At 35.4% G+C, this 25,080-nt stretch overlaps 1 protein-coding gene across 2 annotated transcripts; it reads right to left on the bottom strand.

Annotated features, from left to right (window-relative positions):
* Positions 1-1,840: 1,840 nt before the first annotated feature.
* PSD1 (phosphatidylserine decarboxylase 1) lies at positions 1,841-15,951 on the bottom strand. 2 transcript variants are annotated; one of them, XR_015199887.1, is made up of 12 exons: positions 15,711-15,908; positions 15,548-15,636; positions 15,286-15,339; positions 15,078-15,143; positions 12,144-12,204; positions 10,673-10,782; positions 10,323-10,570; positions 6,672-6,778; positions 6,399-6,466; positions 3,915-3,997; positions 2,681-2,794; positions 1,841-2,282 (listed from the first exon to the last, which is right to left on the bottom strand). XR_015199887.1 is itself a non-coding variant. In XM_086568895.1 (12 exons), exons 1-12 carry the CDS (start codon positions 15,943-15,945, stop codon positions 2,100-2,102), a joined length of 1,413 nt encoding a protein of 470 aa, XP_086425021.1. In that variant the 5' UTR covers positions 15,946-15,951; the 3' UTR covers positions 1,841-2,099. The 2 variants fall into 2 exon arrangements, 1 of the variants encoding a protein (XP_086425021.1); XM_086568895.1 differs by having other exon boundaries at positions 3,920-3,997; positions 15,711-15,951.
* Positions 15,952-25,080: the final 9,129 nt, after the last annotated feature.

Genomic DNA, 25,080 nt, shown 5'->3' with positions numbered 1-25,080 from the left:
GCTTCTACTGACTGACTTTTGACCCGGAACAGTAAAAGCTCACACCGCTAACCGGATGAGTGAGTAAATTGCCTAGCCCACGTTATTCACTCTCTATATTTATATTAAAACGCAGGACCATCTCTGACTCTCACTACGTAGGCGTAGCTAGAGCATCCTAAAGAGAATAGTCAAGCTAACAATGATGCTTTAATGGCCTCAAGGTCTTAGAGATCATCCACGTCACTGTAGCTTTTCCCTCCAACCAGTCAAACAGGATTTCAGAATCAATCTCCATCTGCACTCCATGGACATTCAACTGTATGCCTTGACGGTGCCTACCAAAAGTAAGGCTTCAACCATCTGAGTTAGTCAACACTCCCTATACTAACAAGCACACAACACAAAAATACCACCACGTACTGCCGTCTTAACCTGGATTGCCTAACACCGAGCTGTTAGTATTGAGCTTCACATGTTCCTGCAAAGGTTTATTCCAAAGCACCAGGAGTGGTGTTTTTCTTGTGTGTGTACGCTTGGAACCAATGTGAGGAACCCACGTTATTCCTGTAAATTGTGAGTTCCAAAAGTCAGGAAGCATAGCAGTAGAGAGGGAAATGCCGGTTATTCATGCATTAGCCACCAGCATATAATATAGTGAACTTTACAGGAAGCCTTGAACACAACTTAGCTGAGGCTTATTACATGTTTTGACATTGACATTAGACTGAAGTACGAACCCAAGTAGGATATGTGCAAAAGCCACGAGGTAGTATGGAGTATATGGACATAACAAACGTGTGACTGAACTGGAAGATACATAATACCAATTATTTGCAGAAAGCATGGCTAACTTGTCAAGATAAACTTAGCTCACCTTTTTGAGGCGTTGTCATCAGAACTTAATGGAAGCTACGTTTTATGTGCTCTTGACTCGTCAATTGGGTTGTACGACATTTCTCCAGTTTTCAGAATTACACACAGGAGAGTTTTGCTTCCACCAATACATCTTCTATACAACTTTTACCACACGTTATTTTAAATTTGCTAAAAGTACACCACTTCGGACGACGCGAAAGCTAAAATATCAGGAAAAAGGTTTCTGAGAACAGACAGCAAAACCACTCGGGTATTTCTTTGGAATTGGGATGCAAAAGTCTGTAGAAATTACATTCAACATTCTAGTACATTGTGACACCACAAAACAGTAATTGCACTTCAGTACTGCAAAGCAAGTGCCCATGAACTTTTGATTGCACAAGACAAAGCAGAAAAATAAATCTCAGAGAGGTTAACGGTAAGCTATGACAAGGAGTCTAAGGACCTGCGTTTATTGATATCTAACTGAGCAACTACAGAGGCACTGTCGATTTGAGACTATCTCGATTCAAAATATATGCAGGAGCTTCCCCAAAGCCTGCTAATTCAAGGGCCATTTAGTGATGAAATGGGCACCCACATTACAACGTTTAGAGTTTAGACATCCAACAGAAATAGCTACTAGCAAAGATATTAACTACTGCAAAAGAAACTTCCGCCAGACCAAGAATTATCAAAATCCTATGCAGCTATACAGCTTTAAGAGCGCTGAAATTCCCCCAGGAATCACCATGTGTAGATTGCTTATTGCACTGCCATTTCTAGTACCACCAAATTCTCATCTTCAAGAGATCCAAATCTGCATTTCTGCAAGTTGCGTGACTGAAACTTAAAACTACCTGAACAGCTGAACTTCAGATCTTCTGGGTAATTTTTCAGAATAGGAAACACAATGCTCTTGGCTAAAGGCATGTGCCAATAGCAAAGAAGATCCGTTAGTGCATTGGCCTCAATATAGTATTGAATTACGTGGACAAGAAAGTACAACAACAACAACAATGAATAACAAACCCAGTCACTGTACCTTAATAAAACAGTAAGGTCTATGCATGGTTCTTTACCGTCTTTTTTTGTGCAATGTTTTTTACACGATCAGCACATTAATACATCAATCAAATGATGTGACAAGTTGTCAATCAAATAACTGTGTTTATGGTACACAGTTAAATTGAGAAATCTTAAATACTAAGCACTATGTAATCAATTAAGATCACACCGCAAGATGACTTTAGTCACACGAGTTATCTCTGTGGAGGTTGCTTATCAGTTATCTGCCACCTTCCTAATGCTTCTCCGACCCGAATTCTATCCCCTTGTTCGACACAAAACTTGAACTCCGATGAAGTGCCATCTTTTTCATATGATTTACATACCGGAGCTTGGAATACCAGCACCACAGTTGAGCCCATGTTGAATGCTGCAACCTGAAATGACAAAACCATATAAAGAATTCAGAAAGAGGCCCATACATATTTTGGTGACCTTCGTTAAGCTTTGCATTGACTTTACATTATCATTCAACAATTAGATTGGGTTAACCGGTTTGTCATAGCATCAACATCTTTACGGAATTACTATTGAGCAAAATGAAGTTGTTGATTATTACTTTAAAACCAAGAATGAACAGAGCCCCCACCCACCCCCCCGCCAAACAAGTTGCAAGATCCAAATGGTAATGCTTCTTCATGTGAGAAAAGAACTTCATCTCTTAGCCGTTGGATCTTGGCAATCCGTGGTGGTGGTGGTGGTGGTGTGTGTGTGTGTTGGGGGCGGTGGTCAATGTTCAATGAATATTGGAAAATGTGATTTGAATGCTTCGTACCTCCTCACCCTTCTTGAGCATAACACCTTCAGGCGCATAAAGATGCTCCTTGGGAGGTTCGGAGTGCAGTAAATTATGTGGTCTATTTGTCCTCAGCTCTGGTTCAATGAAAAGCTGCCAAGAGTATGCTTAAATTAAAATCAGTAGTAATAAGAAATAGGCATGGCTTTCTGCCCTTCTCTTAGACAGAAAAGGAGATCTCATGCTTGCTCAACCATCAAAACTGCACTGTATTTTTTTTTCTTTTGTAATGTCTGTGCCCCTGTTCTCTGCACCCCCATTAATAATCTCAAAATATAATGATAATAAAATAAGACTAAAAATACCAAACATTAATTACACACAATCATAATACAAAATACTAATAATACCCCTATTAATAATATATAAATACTAGCCAAGGCGTGTCTAATCTATACAAGTCACTCCACTGTCAAATATCAAGCTTAAAGCAATTCCTCTAACACACAGACTCACCCATGCGTAAACACAGACACATGTATATGTTCCAGCACACTCATCCCATACAATTAGGCTCTGCTAAATACAACGGATGGATTTTGAGAATTTCAAGACAGATGCGTTTTAGTGTCCAACATAAATAGAAGGTATTATGACAATGACAATAGTTTAGAGATAATCGCATCTGCGAACCGATCCACTAAAGTTACTGTATTTAGTTATTTCGGAACAAGTTTTGTTACTCCTATGACTATGAACATGTCCTTGTAACATAGGCGGCACATGTCTTTGAACTAATGCAAGGACTAAAATAAAGTTCCATTAGGAGGTCAGTTGGACTTAAAATCCATGACCTCGTGCTTGTAATACAACTAAGCTACACAAAAATGTAATCCGTATATGATTCTCAAGGACACACTAAGAAGGACTCTGTTTATGTAATCTAATAAGCATGCTCCTACCTACATTATCTATTTTTATTCATAGACCACATTACACACAAAAAATGGGAGTCTGAACTAGGGTTATCAAGTCTTGACGCATCCTCTTGACTCTCTAGCTGAAAGTGCATAGTTGATGAAGCAGTTTTTACATGAATTCTAATAGTTTAGTCAAGAATTAGTTAAAAGAAACATATGATATATCTATAAACAATATATTGAAATGGATGTCATACACAGGTTCAACCATCCAATGATGAGTTTAATTAACTTCATTTATAGAGTGCCTTGTGCACATTAAAGTAGAAAGTGAAGAGTACAGAAAGTAATACTTGACCTCAATAGATCCAACATTAGTTGCACCAACTGCCGCAAGTGCCATAAGTCCTTCTTGCCACTGACCTTCTAGAACAATCTAGCAATGAAAAATGTAGACATAATCCATGTCCACGATCAAATAAAATTGTGTGGATGGACACAACAGTTGCATATAAAGATATACATACATTATGCATATACTGATTACAGACATAAATTAACCCAACCAAGACATTGAATAGAAAACAGAATGTAAAACTAGCGAAATAGAAAAGATACAGGAAAGAAGCAACCAAACAAATCACAATCTAAGAAAACATGAGAATTCAATAATAGAACACAGAAATTAGCATATCTATTTTGCGAGTCCCAAAAAAATCATTTTGTGTGATAATCTTCACTTGAAAATTTCTCAAGATTCATTGTTGCTGTACTCCTGATTAACCTGTCAATTTCATTATGTTTAACAGGGAAAAATCCCATCTAACTACTTGTAATTCCTATGGAATGAGTAGTAATAGTGCATTTTGGTGTCCTTGCACGGTTCCTCACATGTCATTGTCTCCCCACTCCTCACTTCAAATGCTTTTCCTATCTTTACAACTAAAAATCCTGATCAATTACCTTTATGATTAGAATTGTCAAAACAAATTAATATTTTTGAGTATGATATCATATATATTATTTACAATTATATTCACTTAGAAGAGAAATCTCTCTCTCTCTCTCTCTCTCTCTCTCTCTCTCTCTCTCTCTCTCTCTCTCTCTCACACACACACACACACACACAGAGTGATTTTAAGTAGATCCCCTTTTTCTTACATATATATTCTCCAAAAAAAAAACCCTTCTTCCATGTAAGAAAATGTGCATCACGCATGTAAATTACTAGTATTAGTCAGAGAACTAAGATAGAAATTAGATGAAAGATGAAGCCAAACTCTCTAGGTGTCGGTCTATCAAAAGTTATCTCAATATGTACACTAAGAAAGTGACAGAAGCATTAGATGAAAGGCAAGGTCCCACAATGGCTCCTGTGTCTAGCATGATCATACTTACAAAATTTTAGAAAGTTCCAAAATATGCATGTGGTTTCAATAGACAATAAGTTGAAGTGGTCTCTTGTGGATTTAATTTTTCCCTTGTCAATAAAATCCCATTTACCAATTAAATTTACCGACAAGTTAAAAGTTTAGCATATTTTGAAAGGGAAAAAGGGGCAAGAGGATCTACTTTTAAGAAGTTATCCCGACATTGATGTTTTAAATGGAAATATTCTTCTGCAACATATACCATTCTTTCTAAGGTGTCAGAGAAACTGCCAGCAATGCCAATTCCTACTTCGTTTTATGATCATCTTACTTGTGTTCCTCTCCAATCTCCATGCCTTCTCTCCTCATGGTCTCCTCATCCATTGACCAATAAATGATACCATGGCTCATTACAACGGGACTGCTTCTTGAAGATGACACTACAAACTTGAATGTAAAGTTTGAAAGTGCAATTTTATTTGATGAAATTCTTTTTCTCCTGCACTTTAATTCACCTCCCTAGTTCCCTCCCCAAAATATTGCAAAAATAGACGTTTGAGCTGATGGTGAGCAACTAATTTACAAGTTAAAGTACAAGGCAGGTTTGGGACTATATGTGGCATCGATAGTCCATTATTTTTTAAAAAAAATCTGTAACAGATAAGCTTTCCTGTATCCGTTTCTGACAAAGCGTTGACATATTAAAGGTTATAAACCTCAAAGTTTCTGTCTTCTGCAATGTCGGACCAATGCAAGTACCATCTCAATGTCCCTAAGGGGGCAATAAACACCTATACTTGTCAAACTTGAGTAAATAGTATCTTAAAAGATAAGATAAACTTGATTCTTTACAATTAAAATTAGTTGATAAGAACTTAATTCTGCCCTAAACTTTACTCAAGAAATTTCCAATCACCTTCATCCTGTTGATTGATAGATTAACTTGCCAAATATAGTCTATTGTTCAAAGGTCCAAAAGACCTAAGCGGAGACCATACAGGAAAAGAAAAAACGGAAAAAGAAGGCCACAAGAACCAAGTGATGGGCAATAACATAAAGAAAATTAGTTTATGAAAGATTATTTACACCAATCCTATGGAGAGAGTTACATCTCCGAATTCTCTCTAATAAGTATATAAACTATATATTTAATAAGTATGCACTGAAACATGTAAGACTTTGTAGTGAGCTGGTCAACAGGTTTGGTATTTGTCCAAGTTAGGTATGATGCAAAAAGTGTTGCATCCATGCCTAACTTTAGAACAGTTCAAGCTGGTGCAATGAGCTAATAACTCTGTTTCATGACCTTCTTGAGTCTCAACCTACTTCTCTTAGTATAAATTTATCTTTGCATTAGAAGAAATATTCCATTCTTTTATTACTCACAGCACCATCTTATCTTCTATGATAGTATTCAAGAAAAGTAACTCAATGAGTAGTCAAACGGGTCACAAGTTAGGTATTTACCCTTTCATTTTCCACATAGATGTTTCTGATAGTTCGTCTAGCACGTTCGTTTGTAGGGTAAAGTCGGCCTGAAGAGAGAGATACTACAATGAATATTGAAATGCTAGATAAAGCGATCAAGTGTATCCATTTTGTGTCAACATGGAAATTGTCCTTCCATTGTCCATTTACCATACATGCAAAGTCTACTAGAGAACCATAGCACCGAATTCTTCATTGAATTTATGCAATTTTTATGGTTCAAATGTTAGAAAGTAGATACAGAAATCGAACCTGGAAAATGCCGTCGAATAGAAACATTCCAATTAACAGGAGAGTGTACTCTGTGGTAATCTCCGGGCTTTAAGTATAAGACACAGTAAAACACTCCCTTCACCGGACTACAATAGAACATTGAAATGAAAGCTTCAGAATAGTAATAAAACTCTAAATGCAACAACTTATGTGATTACTATAACTAGATTCTCATTATGCATACATAATATGCCTAACTGACCAACCAAACCAAAAAATCAGCAAGCATAATTGAGCCGAAAACAAGTAAGAGACACAAAAATTTGAAGTATTTCAAATAATACGTTATCCACATCTTATCCGATGAGGCAGCCATCTGATACGGGATTTTGAGTGTGAATTGAGCACGAAACGCCCTATACGGTGTTTCTTTTTGTTTAAAGATGGTTGGTCAGAACCTTTCAAAGCAAGTGAAAATTAATTTGAGAATCCATTCCAATTATCCTTTAGAGTGCGTCATCCATTCAAAACCTGTAGAAGATATTGCAACTAATAGCAGCAGTGGTACTGGGTAAGCTAAGTTTATGCTTCAAACATTTCATGAATCTCTTTGTTATGAAGCTAAGTTTCATGCCAATTTGCTCTTAGTTTTCCTCTAATTTTCTTTTGTTTTTTCCACTGCTGCTAATGTCATCTATCACTATCCTCAGAGCAGTACCATGATCCATTATACGGAGAACACTACAAGGTTGAAAAAATTCTTGATCTTTGATTTCCTATCTAGTTGACAGTCTTTTCTACAAAAATTCTTAAGGTTTAGTTTGCCAACTTTATATAAGATCAAACTGTGTATTATGTCTGGATGAATCATAGTGATGGTCATACTCTAAAGATTCTCAAAGACGGAAGCCACGAGCACTTCAAGAGAAAGCTTAAAGAACCCTACTCATGTGGATAAGGTATATTACATAAGCACATACATGCTTAATTTTATGGATCACTAGCTTAAGGAGGACTTCATCAGTTAATTAGGTGGTGATCAGTGATCACACCTTTGATTTGCATTAAATTTGGGCATCCAACTCAAAACCAATAGGCAATGATTGGAGCGGCCGCAGGATATTTATACTATTATGTGAGGCTTTAGACACCCGAACCTCAACACTCCCCCTTATCTGTGGCGTAGTTTGAGCCTAACACGTAGACAATTTTAAATGTGTGACGTGGCATACATGGGTCCTTTGGGCCAGAGAAATAGTCCTCTCTAAACCATATTAAATTTGGGCATTTAATTCAAGACCAATTGATAGTGGATCGGCCCCTTGGACGTTTGTATTATTATGCGAGGCTTTAGACATCCGATGTGGGATTATTAATATCAACATTTTGTCATTAGGAGGTTCAAAAAACTACTGAAAAAAGTAATTGAAACTTTTTTCCATGACCTTCGCTGGCTTGGAAAACCAGACTTTCCCTGGGTGGTAAAAAGAGCTTATTGTGGATCTGATCAAGCAAGATTCAATGATCGATCAAGCACTGGCAAGCTAGCACACAAAACTTTGATCCATTAAACTGCCCATAACTGGTAAAAATATCTCTATCAATCAAGCTAGAGTGCAATACAAAATGGAGAAAAGTGATTTTTTTTTATTGGTAAAATTCAATTAATTAATATGTCAACATTATAGTACTCGTAGCAAGGAACTGTGCAATGCCCAAGAAGATCTTCTCTAGCCAAGCCCATTCACAGTACTAGGGTATCTTATATTACATAAAAAAATTTGGTAGGTCATCCCTTTGAAACATTGGGTTAGCAGATGCCCAATCATGTAAGTCCTCTTTGATTCCTTTCACTACCTTGTGAATGCCTTTTACTAGTTGCTCAAATATCCTTGAGTTCTTCTCCTTCCACAAGTTCCAAATAATAGCTCTAGGTGTTCTGCAATCCATGATGTCTTGTTAGAAAGAGGTAGTAGCATGAGATTACTACTTAGTGCTTATTTGATGTTAGAAGGCGTCCATCATAGTTAAACGAATGATGAGAAGAAAATTTCCCAAATCTCTTTCGAAAAGGACATACTCCAAAATCTCCTCACTTCGCAAACTAACAAAACATTGTGGAACTCCATACCTCTTCCATTCAAGACGTCAATGGTTTTGATTCGCCCAATAAAGCAAGCCAACAAAAGAAAGCCACTTTAAACAGAATAGATTCCCTCCATATGTTCTCGTAAGAAAAATTATGAATGATCTCTTCATCTTCTAGGCTGTGCAAAACATACTCTTTAGCCAACACATGGTAGAAAAACTGCATTGAGAACTGTTTATTGTCCATTTGTCCACATCTAATTCCTTCTATCCACCTCCCCAAACCTCTCCCCCTCTTGATAAATGATAGCCAAAAGTGACTCAAAGGATTCAATTTCCCAATCATTTAAATCTCTTCTTAAGGTTACACTCCACTCCTTGTTCCCCTCTTTCTATGTCATCTGACACCAATGCTGTCATGTTAGAGCATCTTCAATCTAGAGATGTGAAAATCAGCAACATTTTTCATCAACTCAAACGCCAAATCAGTCAAGCGGCAAACATCTTCAGTCTTGAATCCAAATTGGCATCACCAAACAGCAATGCACTTGATAAACTGCGCGGCCCAAGCCCACGCACAACTTATAAAACCGCATGCAAAAGAGGCCAAAGCCCACACGGTTCTTGATAAACCGCGCACTTGATAGGCCCAAGCCCATGGGATTCTTATCAAACCGCCCTCTGCCCATTTTTTTTAGTGTCAGAGTATGCGGAACTTATTAAACCGCGCGGCACTTGATAAGCCACGTGGGCTTACAGCACAGTCCCACCACTCTAGCATTTCATTTTGCTGATAAAAAAAAGATAAACCATGTGGGACTGTGCTGTAAGCACATGTGGATCTTATATAACCGCGCACAACAAAAGCCCAAGCCCAAGCCCACGCAGCTCTTAGTAAACCGCACAGCTCTTATTTATCCTCTCCGTACATTTGCTGTTTCAGCAACCTTGACACCAAATGGAACCCCATTTGGTGCCAAGGTTGCTGATTTTTTGATGTTTACGAATGATTGGTGAAGCACTAAAGATGATTTTCAACAAATTTTCAAGGATTTGGTGTTGATGGTTGAATTGTTGTCTAGATTGAAGATGCTCTTAGTGGCCAACACCAACATATCACTAAACTGCTCTTTTACAGAAATGGACCAAAGTGATAATGCATCAAAATGTTTCCAGCAGTTGCAGAACAAAGTTGATGTACAAGTTGAAAAAGCTGTAAAGAATTTTGTATGTTATGGTTATGTGGCCTTACAAATTCGAGGTAGATTTTTGAATTCTCTACCCTTAAGTTTCAAGGCTGAATTAACTTAGCTCTATGGGATTTACGAACTAGAGTTGTATATGCCTGACTACAATTCAAGGTCCATGTGTTAGTGAAAAATGCCTGACTACACTTTCATAACCCAACAAACATGAAGAAAGAGCAAACAAAACTTGGTGTTTTCACATGCCAGAATCTCATTAAGCATATATGAACATAGTTATTCTACGTGGACTCATGTCAATGAAAGTGGGCAAATAAAAATGATGCTGCATATCCTATTGGAAATCTGAAATTAGAAGAAAATGTGCCATCACAATATATGGAAAACACAAACATACCGGACTGGTGTCGGGTCACACACTCTAGGTGACGCTAATGAAATTCGCCACCATGACTTCTTACTAGTATCATTGATAGTGTTCTTCTCTTCACTATTTTCTGCATGCACATTGTCGTCTACTACAGAAAGGAATGAATTTGTGCCAAGAAGAGCAACTGCCGAGTATGAGACCCCTTTAATTTGCTCAATCATAGCCCCTGGCTTCAGCTCTCCAAATCTCACAATAGTACCATCGACAGGACTAACCTATATCAGCAATGAATAATATATAATTTTTATAGATTGTACAGTGATGTTACAAAGATTGTTCAAGGAACAAAAAAACAGAACTAGCTTGATACCAGTTACCAGACAATGCAGATCAGGGTCAATGGGCCTGGAGCCTTCTTTAAGGGTCCGTACAAAGAAATCACGTAAAGAAGCATACTGGTCAAGAGGTAGTGCGATTTCTTCTAAATCTGTAACAGAGTGATTCAGAAAGTAAGACTGTAATTCATCTATCAATATGATGGAAGTATGCAATTTTAAGAAGGACAACATATGACACCTTTACTAAGAACTGCCTTATGCAGATATGATATCCAACACTGGAGATCATTCAAATGTTTCCAACCATGCCAAAATCTCTGTTCAAGTTGTAGATTTATCTAATTGTACCAACAAAATCACTTTTGCAACAGTCTTTTGGTAAAGTTGGACATATTTTTCTTTTTTATCGGTAAGATTCACTAAGTATTTGTAATAGAAAATAGGCTACAAAATTACAATATTTAAGGGAGTAGCAAGAAACTACCCAATCACACCCACGCTCCCCAAGGCCCTAAATTACAAAAGATCCCTCATCTTAAAATCTCATCACAATTCCACATAAAATTCCCAAATTTCACACCCGTATAAAATGGACTAGCACATGCCCAAATTTCACAATATATCTTCAGATTAAAGTGAAGTGAATACTTAGGTGCCTGAAAATTTTAAATACACTTACAAAATCACAAGATTTTTATTTTGAAGAAATTGGTTACAAATCTCTAAAATAGATAAAAAATTCTCTAGAATGGATTTAAACTCCTCATAAATCACATCCGACTATAAATATTTGGTCGATATGTTGCCAACCCACAATACTTATCAAAGATATTGGTACTTTGGACTGTATATCAAGAAATATATCACTGTAAACTGCATTTTGTACCAAGTTAGTGTAGCCCCCACCCTCCTAAAATAAGTTCCTGGTTCCACCCCTGGACACACGCCAAATATTCCAATATGTTGACAAGGGCAGGCATAAATGATCTGAATCCAGTGGGGGCGATCTTCTTAGTGGGGTGAACCTATCCATGAATAACCAGCCATTGTCCATCTTCCAGTGGAGTTGTCCGTTTGGGAAGGCTAGCTATCCCTCCTATATACACATATATTCATACAACTTTGGTATGTTTGTATGGACAGTACAAAAAACTGATCTACATAAAGCAGCAGGACCCTATTAAAGTGAGAATGCAAAGTCACTAAAACACAGGGTGGCACACACTGAACGAAGTGTCCTTGTTACAATGTTGCATAGCTGATGATGACCCCTATTCTTAATTCACAGACCGCGCAACAAAAGTGATAAGACTGACACATCTGAAATGACCAAGCTTTCCAACGTGGACGCGTTAAAGGCTTTCTTCCATGTGTGTGTGTCACCATAAAACATTTGCTAATGTGACGCATATTGAACCTACAGTTCAAGTGCAGCACTAACTAGATGCTACTTAAATGAAATGAATTAATGGAAGAAATACACACAAAAGGAGAAAAGAAACAATCCTACTTGAGTGAAATGCACGAGCCCAAGCTTTGTGGATGAAGGGCCGTAACCAAACAGGAAATTCCTGAAAAGAATATCAAAAGTAAAAAAAATATTACAACTTTTACAAGGAATTCCTGAAAAGAACTTTTTTTCTGAAGAGGTAAACAATCAAATAAATATATTAGCATGAGAAAAGAATTTCAGAGGAAAAAAACAATAACAACTATATAATACATAGAAGGTATTATCAACAGCATACGCCTATCAGAGGATACATATATCTAATGAAATCAGTTTTGACTAGATTAGCATTCATGCCTGAGACTGCCACAAGAATGAGTACAGCCCTAATTACTAACATAAGGGTAAATGCAGCATATGCTAAATTAAGAGTATCACTATTTAATTCAAATTTACCCGTCACTGCATCCTTTATTTGAACCCTAACTTCTCGTAGGGACTACTCTCTATAGCTTTGATGTTGGCAGAAGGCTAAAAGCAGCATATACTAAAAGAATATGTTACTCAATTCTTGTGCAGTTAAATCACTTAGCCAATCTGCATTACTAATTACTCTTCGCATGGGTGGGGAGTAATTTGGACATAGTCGATTTGGACACTTTAGCCAATTGTCTGGTGTCATTACTAATTACTACACCACACAAAATCCCATGGCTACACCACACAAATCAGGCTCCTAACCGCAAATTAATCTGCTGATTACCAGACAAAGCGTTTCCAACTTGGTAACTTTTCTTTTGACGAAGGGGACAAAATCAAACCACGACTTTTATGGTTATGTTTTCTTAGTTGCTGGGGTCCCTTGCTCTCAACTGTTCGCTGCGTCTTCTCCAAATCTCTCTTCTAGTCTTGTTCTCCTCTGATCTCTCAACTCTTCTTCTTACTTGGCTCCAATATGTCTGTTTTTCAATATTAACTAGTATACCACAATGTGGTGGGGACCGCCTGCATTTTACTAACTTTTTCATCAAAAATTCAGTAGGAAATTCTACAAGTCCTGGAGAGTTGGTCAGCAGAGCACTATAAGGAAACAGAAAGTCTAAATTACATATAAAAGTAACAAAATTACTGACAGAACATGGACGCCGATCTTTTGTGTGCTGGTAATGATGAATGTCTGAAAAAAATGGAAAGAGAAAAAAAAATAGAAAAGGAGATAATGACGATACTCAAAGATGAAGCGAGGAAGAGAGAACTGTTAGAGTATGTAGATAAGTTGGACTAACAGTGTTTGTCTGCGGAAGAGAGAGAGAGAAGGAAAATTAGTTGAAAAGGTTTTGGAAGAGATTTTAAGCGGAGGTGAGATGCCGTGATTGCAAGATTGAGATCAGGTTGCAGATTTTGAAGTCAGACAGACTCTAAATACGACGTACAAATTAACTTTTGCCCCCACCCCGAGAACCTCCTAATGGTACCTTGTTCTGAAAAATAGCCCGATTAATTAGGATTAATCCCCAACTGACTAGACCTAGTCGCTACTTGCTCCTCAACTGACTAGCCAAAGATTTCCGATTTAACTGCACAACTCAGTTCAAAATTACGATCTCTGGATCCTTATTTCCACCCACAACCTCCAGCAGGGAGTACTCTTCATCAACATTATACCATTCTTCTCAATTCCTATATTCCTATGAAACAGGTACCATGTCACCCATCTTTCTCTTATGAAAACCAGCAGGGTAGCCAATCACAGAAATGGCACCTAGATCTACGGAAGTACAAGCTTGCACTCTACTCCACAGAACCCTTTCGGCTTTCCTGTCAACATGTACTCCAAAGGTGACCAATTCACATTATCTATATTTCAGTAATATCAACTTTACACACGAAACATGGAATTGGCGCTCTGATTCTGGTATCAATGGCCTATTACCACAAAGTAGAAGGCGGTCTACCTCCCCTTCACAGCTGTACTTTGACATAAAGAAATAACCATAAGTAATATGACCTTAACTCCTTAAGTCTGGATGCAGGGACTATGGATACAGACACCATCAACATAACTCCAAGAACTAGAATTGAACACACTCCTAAACTGATTTCCTGCATACTTGTGTTGGCCCGTCCAAATGGAGTAATCGGTGGGAGCATTGAATTGGATTTTTCATACCACCTCCATATACTTTGATAAGTCCCCCCTCCTTTTTCATATTTGGTCACTCCTTTTTCGTCACTTTTGAGCATAAATCTATACCTTGTATTTTTTGCCCTGAAAGTAACCCAATAAAATGGACATTATACGAGAATATGACCTTGCAAATGACTACTTTTTGCACAAAAACTTGTAAGTCCACTTTCCGTCTTCCATGTTACCAATGAATGTCTTCTGCCTTTTCTATGGGTTACCTTCCAAATCCTCGTTTCCCTGATCTCCTGTGTCACTTACTCTTACGTTGTTGGTGGACATTCAAACTTGAAGTCATGAAGTCTTCTCAGGATACTACTTTCTTGTAGTTAAATAGCAGATGTATATTTCCCGCCTTGATACCTAAAGAGGGAGCGTTTCCCGTTCTAAATCATATATTTGTTAGCTTAAGTGGAGCTTACTGCAAGACTATAGCAAGCTTTTTCTAAGCTAATGAATACCTTTTAATGAGGTAAGATTACCACTTCCGTACGGCAAGGAATGCAAATGATGCACCGAAAGGGTAATACAAGCTGTCAGTCTGCCATCAACAGAGAAGATAGAACTGCTTTGCTTGATTAAGAAAAAAAATGAAAGTTGATAAAGCATTCATACCTCAAGATGACTAAGAAATTTGATTCCCTTTTCTATATGTAAATGACTAATTTTCCTTAGCTACCTAAGCATATATTCGAGTACTTAAGTTGTCTCCTCAAGACATTTTCATGTTAGAGAGAGAGAGAGAATAAGGATATGAAAAACTGAAATAGAAATTACCATTTCCTAAAAAGAGTAACAAGCCCACTTACCGTGCTAGTAACAAAACCCCAAACACGTGAAATCGATCGCAATGGCAGCAACCTCATAAATGAAGCCTACGATTTCACAAGGTCCAAGTTATTGGTCAGAAGATAAAAATGCTAATTTAGGACAAAATCATAGCTCTAGCGACTTAGTCATTGAATAATCAAAGCATAATAATTAAGCACCATTTACTGCTTAACAATATAATTGTACCTTTGCATCTGGTGAGAACTCAATTTCAATCCCTTTCTCTCTCACTTCTTCCATCTGCCAATAAGCAGATGACCCAACAAATTCTTGATTAAACTGTCTAGTTGCATAGATACAACTTCATCTAATTTACGCAATATCAACTCAAATCAACCACTGTGACCATAACTACCTCTGACAAGTTGATCTACTAGGCTAGCCCCTTTGTGTTAAAACAACGAAAAAACAGTTCAACAGCATAAAAATAGTAGTAATACATTAATACCTTCTTGTCATTGTAAAGTCTTCTTGCATGAAGAGCACCAAGCATAAGTATAGTAGCCACAGTTGCACCAGGAACGAAAAAAGAAGTACCTATAATAAAATCAAAACAATTAACAGCCCATTCTTCAAAAACATGCAAAAAAAAAAAAATAGATTCTTTCTACCTTCAGAAGAGCTATTAGTTCCACCATTGACTGAAGCTTGACTGCTTTGAAACTTAAATGGTTTATTCAAGGATGAAGAAAATAATGAGCGATGATGATTATTACGTGTGAATATAAATGCCCATTTTGGATACACCTGAAATTTCATTTTTTTTTTTTTTTTTTTTATTTTTTTTTTTGAGGTTGGAGAATTTGTGTTAGGGTGTAAGAGAGGTTTTGAGGACTGTTCGGTCATTTTGTTGTATTGTTGGGCCTAATGGGCCTGGATCCAAAATGTTTCCCTACAGTAAAACAAAATTGAGTGAAATAATGGTTGAAAGTCGAATGATGTGTAAAACAAAATTTACGTGCTAAGCTATGGTGTTGCCGTTGGTTTGACCTTTCTGCCATAATAAGGTTGGTAGAAACTTGGAAAAGAGAGCTTGTATTGATTTTGTACATGCTCACACCCATGCAATTTGATGCTTAATGTGGCTATCTGACAACTAAATCACATTTTGTCGTGTTTCCTAAAACATTGGTTTACAAAGTCTAATGTACTGTTAGACATGTTATAACTGACTGGGGCTAGAGTACCACAATTTGAGATATAGAGGTTGAAGATCGAGATGGGTAATGCGGTGGGTATTTTTTTTGGGTAATCTTAAATACACTCTCCATTTCTAAGAGAGCACTCTCCGACCCGAAATTTGTTATTATATTTATGTCCCAACTTAAAACCCATATTTTCTAAGAGGGCACTCCCAATCAAAAATAGTTGTAACCTCCTATTGCCCTTAACTAACTAGTTTGCACTATACAACTCTATACACTATCAAAATACACTCTCCTTCCCCAATTATCTACATCCAATTCAATTTTCTTTGGCTCAACTCAACTCAATTTTTCTCTATTTCTCAACTCTCAATACCTCTATATTTTAACTATCAAATGGAGTGTGTATTATCCAACTCTCAAATGAACAATTTATAGCAATACAAATACCCACATCTCAATGTCGAATAAATTGAAGATTATATGATGTTAGAAGAATCAATTGAACATGAAAATAAATAAATTGGAGATTAATGTAATTGAAACTAAATGAATTACGATAATTTGAATCTTAGATTTCAAAATAAATTTTGTATAATCTTGATGCATGTGCTATTTTGATGAACGGTAACACATTGTCGTAAAATACCATAAACCACGGTAACGGGTTGCTAAAACATAACCATAAATTACAGTGTCGGGTTACCATTTACCAAGTAAAGATACAACAAATAGACACCGAAAATTCATAAACCATTCGGTATCTTGTTGCTGTGTTGTCAAATTCCAATATTTAAATATTTTATCATCTATTTGATAATAATTTTATTAATAATTAGCATATTTTAATTTATTTGTAGTTGTTTTAGGTGATAACTTAGTTCCAACAAGTAGAAAACATTTATGTTATAATTTTTTATTTTCAAATTGGTAGCAATTGTACATGTCTCTAGGATTTGAATAAATATAGTTCTAACTAGACTTTGAATCTAACATCTAAATTTTTACCATCAAATTAAAATTGAATTATATAATATAATTTAAACTCATTCTCCAATCTATAATAAAACATTTAGGTTATAATTTTCTATTTCGGAAAGGGTTTGAATTAGTACAGTTCTAACTACACTTTAAATCTAATAGCTAAATTTTTATCTAAATATTAAAATTGAATTAGACGATATAATTATTTAAATTAACCCGTTATCCAATCTATAATAAAACGTTTGGGTTGTAATTTTTTATTTCAGAATTAGTAGTAACTTTACTTATGTTTAGGATTTAAGGTTTGAAACAGTACAGTTCTAACTAGGGGTGGCAATGGGTCGTACGTGTTGGGTCGGGTTCGTGTTGTATCATATCTGGGTCACGTGTTAAGAGAGCAAACCCAAATCCGACCCAATTATTAATAGTGTTGAGTTTGTCAAACCTAAACCCAACCCACCTATATAACGGATTACCAAACAGGTAACCCGCTAAGCCAACGGGTCAATTTCAAATCAGTTTCGGATCGAATTCACAAACAACCTATATGCAAAATATTTAGTATTTTACGATTTTATTTATCAAAAAAAAATAAATAAATATATATATATATATATATATATATATATATATATATATATATATATATATATATATATATATATATATTAATTCTCAAAACCATTCATAATTCAATTACATATCAATGAAAATTGAATAACGAAACATGTATTTATCGAATGAATCAATATGACAGCTAATCCTTCTCCTTTTAGTCGTTTATTTTAAGTTGTTGGGATAGTGAGATTTTAAAAAATAATTCACTTATCTTAAAAAAGGTTATACATATCACGGGTTGATGACCCGACCCATTAGACCTGAGAACTAATCGGGTCTACCAACGAGTTACTCGGGTTAACATATGTCACCATAAACCAACCCATTTATTTGACGGGTTCGGCGGGTCAACCCTTAAATGACCCAAAAGCTTTTTTTTCTAACCCAAACCCGCTAATTTAGGTATTCCAAGTTAGCGGTGTCGTACAAAAAACTGCCACCCCTAGTTCTAACTAGACTTTATTTGAATCGATTTAACATCTAAATTTTTACCAACAAATTAAAGTTTTATTAAATGATATAATTTAAACCCATTCTCCATTCCACAATAAAACATTTTGGTTATTATTTATGATTTCAGAATTGATATGTAGTAACTGTACATATGTTTATGGTTTAACCAATACAGTTCTAACAATAATAGAACTATATTTTGAACAAAAAAAAAAAAAAAAAAATATAGTTCTAACTATATTTTGAATCTAGTATCTAACATCTATTACATTTGAAAGTTAATATTCATTATCTAATCTAACACCTATTTTATTATTATTTTTTTAATTTGTAATGGTATCAAAATATGAGATTCCTTGATATTCCCAATTTAGAGTTTAGGGTTTAGGGTTTAGGGTTAGACATCTCGATATTTCAATATTTCAATTATTTTGATATCTTGACATCCGAAATTGAGTTTTCATTTCGACCAATTATTTCAATATTCCAAAACAATTTTGATATTTTGACCAATTATTCAATTATTCAATAATTCAATACTATTTTAATATTTTGTCCAATTGTTTTTATGAAATTTTGAAAATCAATTTATTCTCTTTTTAGGTTGATTTGAATTTCCCTCTCAAAATCAAACTCAAAACTCATTTTCAACTTTTTGGCTTCCCACTCAAATTCAAATTGAAATTCAAACCCAAATTTTAGCCATTTTTCTATTCTCTTTCTTTCCCCACCCTCAAATTTACTTCTCTTTAAACATTTCTTCTCCATTCCTAATATAGAAACTTACAAAAACTCAAAACTATGGGAGATGGTGAGCATGAAAACTCACCCAATCCACACACTTGCAAGGTAATTTGTTTGACTTATCTTCTATACTTCAATTGTTTTCTTTAAGTTGGGTATATGTGTAACTATTTTTCTTTTTGTTGAATTTAAGTCTAATTTAAGCACATTGAAAGCTTACATTGGAATTGGAAGTGGAAGTTGATAACATATGTCATGGGTTTGGGACAAAAGCTATTGTGAAAGGGAATGGGAAAAAAGATGAGTCATAGAATGTTGTAATCTTCTCAATCTTATATTAATTTCGGTAACTTGTTACTATTTTACAAATACAATTTTCAGCAACTGAACACCAAAAGTTTGAGCAATTTTCAACAACTAAATACCATTTATCAAATTAAATGGCGGATAATTTGAAATTGAGTTTTAATTTTGGTAACTAGTTCTTGCTTTAAAATACAATTTTCAACAACCTAACACCAAAATTTTGAGCCATTTTCAGCAACTAGATACCATTTATCAAATTAGGATACGAAAATTGGGTTTTAGTAACTGGTTACCGCTTTTTAACTACAATTTTCAACAACTGAACACCAAAATTTTGAGCAATTTTCAGCAACTAGATATTATTTATCAAATTAGCAACTGGATACCGAAATTGAGTTTTAATTTCGGTAACTAGCTACCGCTTTACTATTACAATTTTCAGCAACTGAACACCAAACTTTTGAGCAATTTTCAGCAACTAGATACCATTTATCAAATTAGCAACTGGATACCGAAATTGAGTTTTAATTTCTGTAACTGGTTACCGCTTTACTATTACAATTTTCAGCAACTAGATACCAACATTTTTCGGCAACTAAACACCAACATTTTGAGCAATTGTCAGCAACTAGATACCACTTTACAATGCACACCACTTAATGCTTATATTTTATGGCAAAAGTGCATAAAATAAGTATTAGAGTTATAAGGAAGAAAATTGACGTTAAATTATGGAAATGCTGAAATCTACATTTTCAACCAGAGCCATACTACAGGGATTAACATCACAAGATCAAGAGATATAGTAATTTACAAACTTATGTAAGACCAAATAAGCATAACCCATAGGACATAGCTTACTTTAAAACATCAATAGATGATCCAAACTTTATGCAAAAAACAGGTAAAACCCTCGTCACATCAAGACCATTAACTGAGTTAAACCATTGAGTTTTAATTTTGGTAATTGGTTACCGCTTTACAAATACGATTTTCAGCAATTGAACACCAAAATTTTGAGCAATTTTCAGTAACTAGATACCATTTATCAAATTAGCAACTGGATACTGAAATTGAGTTTTAATTTCGGTAACTGGTTACCGCTTTACTATTACAATTTTCAGCAACTGAACACCAAAATTTTGAACAATTTTCTCAAATTAGGGATACCGAAATTGAGTTTTAGTAACTGGTTACCGTTTTACAAATACAATTTTCAGCAACTGAACACAAAAATTTTGAGCAATTTTCAGCAACTAGATACCATTTATCAAATTAGCAACTGGATACCGAAATTGAGTTTTAATTTCAGTAACTGGTTACCGCTTTACTATTACAATTTTCAGCAATTGAACACCAAAATTACGTTGTTAGCCCTTCCAGTTACTGACAAAGAACTGTTTTTGACAAGCAAAATCTTGGTAGCCCTTCCAGTTACTACCAAGGGAGTACTAACATTACCAGGGAGGTTCATAGTTCAAACACATAAAAGTAAAGAATGACAGAGAGTATGAAAAGTAGCATATTGTGGATTCATGACAATCAAAAGAACAAGATATCAAAGATTTGCTTCTGAACTTCCCCATTAACAATTTCCCAAAATAAAATGATATTGCTTTTACCGCTACACATCCAATGCGAACCAAAAATTCCAAGAAAAGCTATTACATCATTTTCAACAGAACAAGCACCTATAGGATGCTATGGAAAAAGTAGAAAACTTGCAGGCACTGATACGTATAAGATGAAAGTAAAACATCTTGAAGCACTGTTGCACTGAATAGCAAAAATATGAACTGTTTACATCAACCAAAAAACTTGAACCCGAACACTTTTACTCCATGTTTACAAAATATCCATAACTTATGTAGAAACTATAAACAACAAAATATCCTCCTAATAATAATAGAAATCCATTGAATCTAGAACTGCAGAAACTATAAATGCGCAACTACAATTAATTTTAAGTCCTTCAGTCGTCTTCATCATCATTTGTACAAAAACTTCTTCACCATCATCTCTATTTTCTTCTTCTTCTTCGTCTTCGTCTCTATCATTTGCTACTCCCTCATTCTCCTCATCAATAATAATAATTGTCAAGTAAGAAAATTATTACAAATGTCAATTTAAAAGTGAACCTTGACATAATCATATCATAAAGACTACAACCCGAAAAATGCAACTCGGTCAAGAAAGAAGGCCTATTCAGCACTCGTAGAGAATTCACACTTAACATCGACATATCCACTTGATTCATCCCAAGGTACCTCAATGAAGCAAGACTACTTAACCACCGAAGAGTATCATCTCTTAAAGTTGAGAACTGTGAAGAAACATCAAGATATTGCAATTCATAAATATTTCCAAGGTTGTGAGGGACTAGATATAGGTGGGAGTGGGAGCTACTATATGTTTTAGTTATACTTCCGGAGGTATGTTTCAGTTATACTTTGTGCAAATCATATTGTACATCTCAGCAAGCAAACACTAGTATTTTTCAAAAGTTGCAATTTTTAAAATTCCAAAGTGATAAAAGTTTTAACTCCAACAATATCACTACACCAAAAAGTTTTTATGAACAGGCTAAATGTAAAATCAACTTGCCACTTCGATTATCAAAATTGGGTAAGTTCAAGTTTAAGTACGCACCATTATCAATATTTTGATTGCGTCAGTGTTAAAGCCCTCTGAAAGTACTCCTACTTCTCCGAAGGAATTTCACCTCCTCCAGAAGACATACCGACTTCTAATAGACGACCAATTTCATTGACAATAACATTCTGCAAAAAACATAAATCAAAGTCACTTCTAACCTTAAAATAATCTCAAACAAAAAATAAAATCAAAATTAGTTCAACTACATTTGAACTTACCCAATCACAAGGCGGTGGTCTATATAGGGTAATGTAAAGAGCGGGATCACGAGGGTTAAAATTCACAAGGTAAGGATGACTGATCGCGTTATACCACTCCAAGTACGTATCCACACAATCCCACATGGAGTTTGAGAAAGAGGTACTCTATTCTCAAGACCGGTATAATATAATGATCCCGACACTCCCAATATTGGTTCACAATTCCCGTATTAATTTTTCTAGTTTTGTTTTTTGAAGATGACAGAGATGGAGATGGTACTAACGGTATACATTGTTGAATTCCAAACTGACGCAACACCCTTTCTCCAAAATACACCTCGTCTATGTCAAAAAACCAAATCAGCCATGATTTAACCATGATTTAGCCATGATTTAACCAAACCAGCCATGATTTGCTCAACATTTCCTTTCTTTGTATTAAGCATAACCAATGATTATTGACGTTGAGGAAGAAAAGGTACTGAACCACGGTCCAATGTACCATTCTCTAGGATAAGCTATTACGTTGAATATTTGAATTTCTATGGCAGAACAGTAGGTGATGGATCTAAGTAGACAACAAAAAGGTAAAGCACTAGTACACCTTAATTAAGTAGACACTAGTTCCGGTTAATTTTTTCCAGTGCTCTAAGACTCCAAATTTTGTCCTCCTAAGAATAGCTTTTTCCAATTAACAAGTCAAAAACAAAGGGGAGAGAAATTAAAAAGTAATAAAAAAAAAATATTACACCAACCAAGCACCTTTTATTTTCAATTCCACACTACAAGTCGATTATGTTGCCTTTGCTTTACAACTAAAAAAAAAAAGACAAATATAGAAGAAATAGATCGACTTGGGATTTTGAAAGACTTACCATTAGTGGAGTATTGGAGAAATATCCAACAAGTTCAGAAAAGAGAGAAAATCAGAGTATTGGAGTGATGAAGATGCTGCAGATGGAGGGAAGAAGAAAGAGCTAATGAAAAAGTTGTTGGAAACCGATGAAATAACACAAAAAAACCAACATACGCGGTCACCCAATTAATTGGAGCGTGCCCCTCTAATTTTTTTTCTGGACCGGATGGTTTTCTCTTAACCTAAACCGGTTCTCGGGTTGGAGAATGCCCTCTTAGGAACCGGGGCGTGTATTTAACAGGACCCTTTTTTTTTATTATTATTATTCCAATTTGTTTGTTACGGTGTGTGAGCAGCGGTGGGTGCAACATCTATTTAGGTTTTTTGCGGTTTCATTGTATTATTTTATGAGACCACACGTTGAACATTTATTTCATCATCGATGACATTAGTTACTTAATTTGGGTGTCAACTTTTTTTTAATCAAACTTGTGAACGGTAGCCCACAAATTATTTAATGTGGGAGTCTTTTTATTTCACTAACTTCTTAAGATGTGGAATCTTGGAAGGGGTAGCACAACTGGTCCAGTCTTGAGTTTGCTCCCCAATAGTCACTAGTTCGATTCTCCTCAAGGCCCTCAAGGCCACTGGCAAGCAGTACCCGGTCAGCAATACATATGGACACAATGAATAAATATAAAGTTACAAGGACTTTTGTGTTTGTTTGTTTGGTTTTTTTTTTTTTAAGATAGAAATTGAGTACGAAAAACAATCAATTACCTCTACAAAGATACAAATAAACTCATTCATTGCTCAAAGAATATGTGAAATTGGAGACAAATTGGATATTTGTTTTGGAATAGATGGAGATGGGTAGTGCGGTCTGTGTTTGAAGAGAGATAGAGAGAGGTTTGTTAATGTTTGGAGGAAAGATGTCATGAAATTGAAATTGAGAAGATGCAAAAAAAATAAAAAAAAATGGCAAATTGGTGGTGACTGTTTTGACCTTTTACTTGAATTCTTTTATATTTTGGTGGTGAAACTTTTCGGTGCGCTTTTCTTGGGTTAAAACGTGGGATTATATGTATGTTTCAAAATGTGGGATCATATGATTGGGAGCTTACATAAAAATCACTACCTAAGAGGGATTATACTCAAAAGTCTAAACAATATTACCATCAACATAGAAGTGCCTCCATTTTAACATCTTTTAGGAAAGAGTTAGCTCACTCATATGGCAATATATATAATCTTAAAGTCATACTGCTTGTTTAAGTTTGTTTACGTTAACCAATCTTTCTTGTACTAACTAAGTTGTTTTTAGGCAATACCGTGAAACATGCTCACGATAAAGTTAATTATGTTGATGATTTATCTGATGAGTCCGATTCTGAAAAATCTACATTTGATGATGAGTTCGATTCTGATGAAGAAACTGTTTCCGACGAGGCTAGAGTGGAACTAATCGATGTTGTGTACTGTTCTGTTTGCGGGAAGGATTGTAGAGATTTGAAAGCTTTGAAAAAACACGAGCGATACCATCAGGAGAAGAAGTTTCATTGTGGAGTGTGCGACAAGACTAAATTTTGATTATATATTTTTTTGTACCGATTATTTTTTTTTGAAATATAGCGTGTCCATATACTATAACTTGATACATTATTTGGATGTTGTAAGGAAATTATGTATTGCACTAGAATAGTATTCATCAATTTTAAGTCTTATTTTTTGGGTGTGTGTGTGCATTTGATGAATATACCAATTTCAAGATTAAGCTCAATATATATGATGGAAAGAGAGAAATTTAGCACCTTCTTGCAGTGCCTGCACTGCTTTTTCAAAGATGAGGTTCACAGTAGCAGCCTTAGTACTTAACCTCACAACGTTGTGAATAGAACAGTGCAGAAACAACTTTACCTACAACAAACAAATCAATTCTACACAAGGATCGATATTTCTTACTAGACAAGACTTCAACACCCTCCAAAGTAATCCCAATACTTCTCAATATCAAATAAAT

The sequence above is a fragment of the Coptis chinensis genome, chromosome 6 (assembly GCF_015680905.1).
Source record: "Coptis chinensis isolate HL-2020 chromosome 6, ASM1568090v1, whole genome shotgun sequence".
NCBI classification, from domain to species: domain Eukaryota; kingdom Viridiplantae; phylum Streptophyta; class Magnoliopsida; order Ranunculales; family Ranunculaceae; genus Coptis; species Coptis chinensis.
Note: the sequence above shows the minus strand (reverse complement) of the source record. Positions and strands in the feature narration are given on the sequence as shown.

Excerpts from the sequence above, each read along its gene's own strand:
- PSD1 (XM_086568895.1), bottom strand. The coding sequence starts at position 15,945 with ATGACCGAACAGTCCTCAAAACCTCTCTTACACCCTAACACAAATTCT. Across the intron at positions 6,467-6,671 it reads TATTCGACGGCATTTTCCAG|GCCGACTTTACCCTACAAAC; the intron begins GTTCGATTTCTG and ends CTCTCTCTTCAG. Across the intron at positions 2,283-2,680 it reads TGCTCAAGAAGGGTGAGGAG|GTTGCAGCATTCAACATGGG; the intron begins GTACGAAGCATT and ends TTGTCATTTCAG.